At 37.6% G+C, this 7522-nt stretch overlaps 1 protein-coding gene across 2 annotated transcripts in view; it reads left to right on the plus strand.

Moving 5' to 3' along the window:
• Positions 1-7522, plus strand: part of Gulp1 (GULP PTB domain containing engulfment adaptor 1) — a 256656-nt gene that overhangs the window by 235214 nt on the left and 13920 nt on the right. For both annotated transcript variants that reach the window (XM_031367384.1, XM_031367385.1), the window contains one exon: positions 4317-4458. In XM_031367384.1, coding sequence (XP_031223244.1) covers positions 4317-4458 — 142 coding nt within the window. The remainder of the gene's footprint in view (positions 1-4316; positions 4459-7522) is intronic.

Genomic DNA, 7522 nt, shown 5'->3' on the forward strand with positions numbered 1-7522 from the left:
TCTGGTCATGTGCTACAGGTATTTTAAAGATGTTCACACTCTCTCTGGAGTAATAGTGATGACTCATCTCCTTGTTGAAATGGGTTTTCCATTTCCCTCACTCCTAACAATTTCCTTGACCCCAGACTGTCAGTGGAACCACCTTCTAGAAGTGGCTTTCTTGGGCCAGTCAGTAAGAGCAGCATTCCCAAACCTCATATAGCTTACAAAGCAGAAAAATTCTATTATACATTCCCTACTTTAAAAGAATTCCTATGTGTCCTTTATTTGATACTAAGTGGTTAGGCGTGACTTGTGGTAATGCAATGGGACTTGGGGCCTTGGTGACATATTTTTATTTTCTTAAGTTCCTGCTTAGTGCAGTTTGAAGCAGAGAATCCTAAGAGTTTATAAATCCTGAAAATATGGTACACAATTAGCACAGAAGCTAGAAGAAGAAAAGCAATGTTTCTGGTGTAATATTTTTACATGCTGAGGAGCAATATGCAAGCCAGGAAAAAAGAAAAGGATTAAGAGATCAATATTCCTGAATACTGTAGGAGTGAGGACATAATAAATAAAGTGTTTATGCAGAAAATGTACACTGTCATTTTACCTAAACAGCTAATCCATCTCTTTAACATACAATCAATGCTGTGCTAAAAAAAAAAAACAAAAAACTTCCCTTCTTCTCTAATGAAAAAAATTCATCCTTTAATCAGTATGTCAGTTTCTATAGGAGATAATATATATGTTTTACCTTGTTTAAAAATTTTCTAATTCTCGCACTTTATAAATTTTGACTGAATTTTCAGCAGATCTTAATATTCATTTTTCAATATCTTCCCAGTCTAAACCTGCATTGTATAATTTAATGGTTTGGGTATTATATTGGTTTTTTTTATTAGATATTTTATTTATTTACATTTCAAATGATACTTCCTCTCCTGGTTTCCCATCCCCCCTCAAAAAAAAGAAAAAAAGAAAAACCCTGTTCTCTCCCCCCTCCCCCTGCTCACCAACCCACCATCTCTCACATCCTGGCCCTGGCATTCCCCTACACTGGGGCATAGAGCCTTCATAGAACCAAGGACTTATCCTGCAACTGAAGACCTATAGGTCATCCTCTGCTACATATGCAGCTGTAGCCATGATTCCCACCATGTGTACACTTTGGTTGGTGATTTAGTCCCTGGGATCTCTGGGGTACTAGCTAATTCATATTGTTGTTCGTCCTAAGGGGCTGCAAACCCTTCAGCTCCTTGGGTCTTTTCTCTAGCTCCTTCATTAGAGACCCTGTGCTCAGTCCAATGGATGGCTCTCACCCTCTACTTCTATATTAGTTGGGTACTGTCAGAGCCTCTCAGGAGACAGTTATATCAGGCTATTGTCAGTCAGCACTTGCTGGCATCCACAATAGTGTCTGGATTTGATGATTGAATATGGGAAGGATTCCCAGGTGGAACAGTCTTTGGATTGTCCTTTTTTCAGTCTCTGCTCCATAGTTGTCTCTGCAACTCCTTGGATGGGTAGTTTGTTCCCCGTTCTAAGAAGGAACAAAGTATCCATATTTTGGTCTACCTTCATTTTGAGTTTCTTGTGGTTGGTGGATTGTATCTTGGGTATTCTGAGTTTTTGGGCTAATATCCACTTATCAGAGAGTGCGTACCATGTGTATTATTTTGTGATTGTGTTACCTCAGTCAGGATGATATTCTCCAGATCCATCCATTTCCCCAAGAATTTCATAAATTCATTGTTTTTAATAGCCGTGTAGTACTCCATTGTGTAGATGTACCACATTTTCTGTATCCATTACTCTATCGAGGGACATCTGGGTTGTTTCCAGTTTCTGGCTATTATAAATAAGGCTGCTATGAACATGGTGGAGCATGTGTCCTTATTACATGTTGGAGTATCTTCTGGGTATATGCCCAGGAGTGGTATAGCTGGGTCCTCTAGTAGTACTATATCCAATTCCCTGAGGAACCTCCAAACTGATTTCCAGAGTGGTTGTATCAATTTGCAATTACACCAGCAATTAAGGAGTGTTCCTCTTTCTCCACATTCTCAACAGCATCTGCTGTCACCTGATTTTTTGATCTTAGCCATTCTGACTGATGTGAGGTGAAATCACAAGGTTGTTTTGATTTGCATTTCCTTGTGAATGATTATATGGTCAATTTTGGAGAAGGTACCATGAGGTGCTGAGAAGAAGGTATATCCTTTTTAGGATAAAAAGTTCTATACATATCTATTAAATCCATTTGTTTCATAACTTCTGTTTGTCTCACTATGTCTTTGTTTAGTTTCTGTTTCCATGATCTGTCCATTGCAGAGAGTAGGGTTTTCTCCATCTTTAGTAATTGTGAGTTTTGCTGGGTATAGTAGCCTGTGCTGGCATTTGTGTTCCATTAGGGTCTGTATGACATCAGCCCAGGATCTTCTGGCTTTCATAATCTTTGTCGAGAAGTCTGGTGTAATTCTGATAGGCCTGCCTTTATCTGTTACTTGATCTTTTTCCCTCACTGCTTTTAATATTCTTTCTTTGTTTTGTGCATTTGGTGTTTTGACTATTATGTGGTGGGAGGAATTTCTTTTCTGGTCCAGTCTATTTGGAGTTCTGTAGGCTTCTTGTATTTTCGTGGGCATCTCCTTTTTTAGGTTCGGGAAGTAGAAAATATTTACTGGCCCTTTAAGTTGGAGGTCTTCACTCTCTTCTGTACCTGTTATCCTTAGGTTTGGTCTTCTCATTGTGTCCTGGATTTCCTGGATGTTTTGGGTTAGGAGATTTTTGCACTTTGTGTTTTCTTTGACTGTTATGTCAATGTTTTCTATGGTGTCTTCTGTACTTGAGATTCTCTCTTCTATCTCTTGTATTCTGTTGGTGATGCTTACATCTATGGCTTCTGACTTCTTTCCTAAGTTTTCTATCTCCAGAGTTGTCTCTCTTTGTGATTTCTTAATTGTTTCTACTTCCATTTTTAGGTCCTGGATGCTTTTGTTCAATTTCTTCACATGTTTGGTTCTACTTTCCTGTAATTCTTTAAGGGATTTTTGTGTTTCCTCTTTAAGGGCTTGAACCTGTTTACCTGTTTTCTCCTGTATTTCTTTAAGGGAGTTGTTAATTCCCTGCGTAAATTCCTTTATCACCATTGTGAGATATGATTTTAGGTCCAAATCTTGCTTTTCTGGTGTTTTGGGATATCCAGGACTTGCTGTGGTGGGAGTACTAGGTTCTGATGAAGCCAAGTAGTCTTGTGTCTGTTGGTAAGATTCTCGTGTTTGCCTTTTGCCATGTGTTAATCTCTGGTGTTAGATGATCTTGCTGTCTCTGGCTGGAGCTTGTTCCTCCTGTGGGTCTGTAAGCCTGTGTCAGCACTTCTGGGAGATCAGCTCTTCCTTGGTAAGACCTGTGCACAGGGGGCTGTGGATCAGCCATCCCTCCTGGGTGCAGATGGATGAATGAAGGTCCCTATCCCAGTTGCTCTGCAGCTTCTGTGGCCTATTCTTTCCATCTGGTCGAAAATCACTGGAGAGAAAATGGTGATCTTGCCTGAGACCTGGGGTCAGAGGACTCCCTGGAAACAAGCTCTCCGCTTATGGGAAAGGTTCACAAAGGGCTATGGATCAGCTGTACCTCCTAGTTGTAGAGGGAGGTAGAAAGGATCCTGTCCCAGCCTTCCTGCCACTTCTTCAGTCTGAGTCTCCCAGCTGGTACTACCTTAGAAAGTCACTGGGGAGAAAAATCTATATTGTTCATTATTAATTTATTTTACAAGATATCTGTTTATTATTGAAAACATGATGAACTTATTCACTTACAAAATATATTGCAGTGAATATCAGTTAATTGTTCTGGACTTATAAATGCAAATGAATATGTCCTGCTTTTAAGAATACAAAAATGTAAGCTGAATTTGAACAGTTATAATTAAGAAAGTAGTCTATTGTGTTTAACTGTACCCTTTTAAAAACCTTATATGAAGTCAATTTCCAAATATTTGTTTTTATTCAAGATGTTTCTAAGGTGTTAATTATTTTTGACAGGAATGGCAATTTTTTATAATATACAAAAGCTCAGCATGCCTTGCTTACCCATCTTCAACTGTATTCACATTATTGCTGTTTTCTGCTTTGAAAACAAATTTCTGTTGTTTCTTTTTGAGTATTTGCTGTATTAGCTCAAAGCACATGAAACTATAATTAACTTATACAGAATGGAAAGTTATCTGGCTCCGGCCAGGGTTGTGTTTGTGTATTTTACATGTATATGACATTCTCACGATAGGAATATGCCTGCCTTGATCATCACACTAATTCCTATCTTCATTACAGGCCTGTGGTGTGACAGTGATGTCTCCTTCCACCGACATCTTTGACATGATTCCATTTTCCCCAGTATCACACCAGTCTCCAACATCTGCTCGCAATGGCACACAGCTGCTGCCACCCATACCTAGCAGATCTACAGAGATCAGTAAGCACTCTAAATATGTCACTATTCTTCCTATGTTTGACTATATTTTTAATCTTTCACATTTCATTTTGTAGAAATAAAATAACAAGCTAACAGCTTTAATTACTGAAGCATTGTGCTTTTTTGTATGTCTCAAATTTGATTAAATCTATTTTGCTTTATAATTGAGAAAAGAATGCTAAGCACATCCCTCTTTGCAAGTTGAATCTTGTGTGAACAATAGTAATTTAGTATAAAACTACTTGCCTCATAAAATTCTTCAACTGTGCATTTGTGTTTATGTAATATCTTAACATTGTTAAAAACAACTAGTCATAATGCAGTTATTTGTTATGTTTATTAGAGTAATTTTCATAGTCTTGTGAATTTCATGAGTCATCAGTGGGAGAATGTGTAAAGAGTGAAAATTCTATAATTTTTTTGTGTATAATATTATGTAAGGGGTTTGTCTTTGAGATACTAAATATCTAAAAACATATTTTTCAGATGTATCTACTACATATCTGTAAAAAAAAATTAAAATCTCTCCTTGGTATATAGAAATCATTCAGAAGATACTTGTTGTCTGGGTCTGAGGATGTGTCTTAGTCAGGGTTTCTATTCCTGCACAAACACTATGACCAAGGAGCAAGTTGGGGAGGAGAGGATTTATCAGCTTACACTTCCACATTGCTGTTCATCACCAGAGGAAATCAGAACTGGAACTCAAGCAGGTCAGGAAGCAGGAGCTGATGCAGAAGCCATGGAGGGATGTTACTTACTGGCTTGCTTCCCCTGGCTTGCCCAGCTTGCTTTCTTATAGAACCCAGGACTACCAGCCTAGGGATGGCACCACCCACAGTGTGCCCTCCCACCCTTGATCACTAATTGAGAAAATGCCTTTCAGCTGGATCTCATAGAGGCATTTCCTCAAAGGAGGCTCCTTTCTCTGTGATAACTCCAGCTTGTGTCAAGTTGACACACAAAACCAGCCAGTACAATTGACCCCTTGTCAACTTGACACACAAATACATCACTAGTAAGTCTTAACCCTTACTTTCTATAAATGTCAGCCCACTAGAATTTTTCAAAATATCACCTCAGAATGAGCATATATGTTGAACAAGATTTTTTTTCTTTTTGCATTAAAACCCCCATAGCACACAAAGCAAAAAATAGATATTCTGGTTTACTTTTCATTGCTGTGGTAAACACCATGACCAAAAGCACCTTGGGGAGGAAATGGATTATTTCAGGGAAAGTCAGAACAGGAGCTCAAGGCAGGAACAAAGCAGAGATCACATGTGGAGGAACAGTGCTCACTGACTTCCTCCCTGTCTTAACAACCTAAATCCATTTGTTCATAGTGGATTGGGCCCTCTTAAATCAATTACCAATGAGAAACATGCCACATGTATGCCCACAATCTAGAATGAAGGAGGAAGTCCCACGGTTGAGAGTACGTCTTCCTAGAAGTGTCAAGCCAACAACCAAGATTCATCATTATCATAAACAAGTGACATTACTGCAATCACAGAACCTTTTGTCTCATAAAGGAAACATTAAACTGAATACTAAAACACAGGATGGGTGAATGGATTTGTGACATCTAAAATATATAGATAATCCCAATTTTTCAATTAAGAACACAGGCAGCAGATACACCATACAAGAAGATAGATCAATGTTATTGGCTAGGTACATGAAAAAAAAATACTCAAGAGCACTCTTCCTTAGAGAAATATGTATCAATGCCAAAATGAGATTTTACTTCACATGAATAACAATTTTATATGTATGTATGTATGTATGTATTTATGTATGTATGTACATATATGTGTATATATATACTATGGTATCATGTATATAATATGATAATCAATTCAAACAAAGATATTAGAGAAGGGATCCTTGTATATATTACAAAGACTAGGAGGATAAGCTAGTACAGATATTATAGAAAAAAAAGTATCGAGTTTCTCAAAAAAAACTAAAACAAAGTACTATCATGCAATCCAACTATTGTAACTCCTGCTATGTGTGTAACGGAGGTGATACCAGCCCATACCAGACTGTACCAAACGTAATGCTCAATTAGCTATTTTGTCAAGAAGTAGAAAGAAACGAAGTTCCTTTGTTTGGTTGTTTCCTCAGTTGCTTGGTTTTGTTGTTATTGTCGTTTTGTTTATTTGCTTGTGTTTTTCCGTTTTGTTTTGTTTTGTTTTCTGTTTTTGTTCTTGTTTTTTTGGCTAGTGACTCTTGCAAAGTTTCTGTCCCCTGTTCTTCAATGTTCCCTGAACCTTGGGTGTGAAAGTAAGAGTGTCTCATAGAAGTATCCACTGGGAATGGACTCCAAAGCTCTGTGGTCTGAAGTGTTTTTCTGTTGTAAAGAGAAATTTTGAAACCTAGCATACTACTCTGTTAGTGAAGTCTTAGCTGTTGGAGGAAAATGTACAATTATTAAATTTCAAAACCATCGTAGCCCTAACAGCAATCTACAGCATTTGTTCTCATACCCACGCGTAAGTACAGCCTTGACCCCTCTCGAGGAAACGTTGGCACTTCTTTGGTGACAGAAGCAATGCTTGCTTCCAAGTGTTTATAGGGTACTGTGTAAAGTACATGCAGGCAGTTGTCTAAAGTGTGTATAAAGGTGGAATAGATTCTTTAAAAATAAATTTTGAGATTATAATATACTTATACCTTTTCTTCCCTTCCTTTCCTCTACCAACCTTCTATACAACTAACCCCTTCTTGCTCTTGTTCAAACTCTTGGCTCATGTAATTGTTGTTACATGTATAGTCTGTCCATGTGCACAGATGTGTATTCCTAAATACAAACTTCCCAGTCAGTATAATATTGCATATGTTTAGGACTTACCATTTGTCACTGGATAGCCAATTGCTGTCCTCTTCCTTCAGGATGTTAAAATAAAAATTTATATCTTACATTTGAAGACTCCCATTAAAAACTTGGTTCAGTGTGACCTACAAAAATTACATCATTTCATGCTGTCCAATATACACTGTCTTGAATTTTTTCTTTCTTTTTCTTTCTTTCTTTTTGTTTTTGTTTTTGTTTTTT

The sequence above is a fragment of the Mastomys coucha genome, unplaced genomic scaffold, assembly GCF_008632895.1.
Source record: "Mastomys coucha isolate ucsf_1 unplaced genomic scaffold, UCSF_Mcou_1 pScaffold14, whole genome shotgun sequence".
In the NCBI taxonomy this organism is placed as follows: domain Eukaryota; kingdom Metazoa; phylum Chordata; class Mammalia; order Rodentia; family Muridae; genus Mastomys; species Mastomys coucha.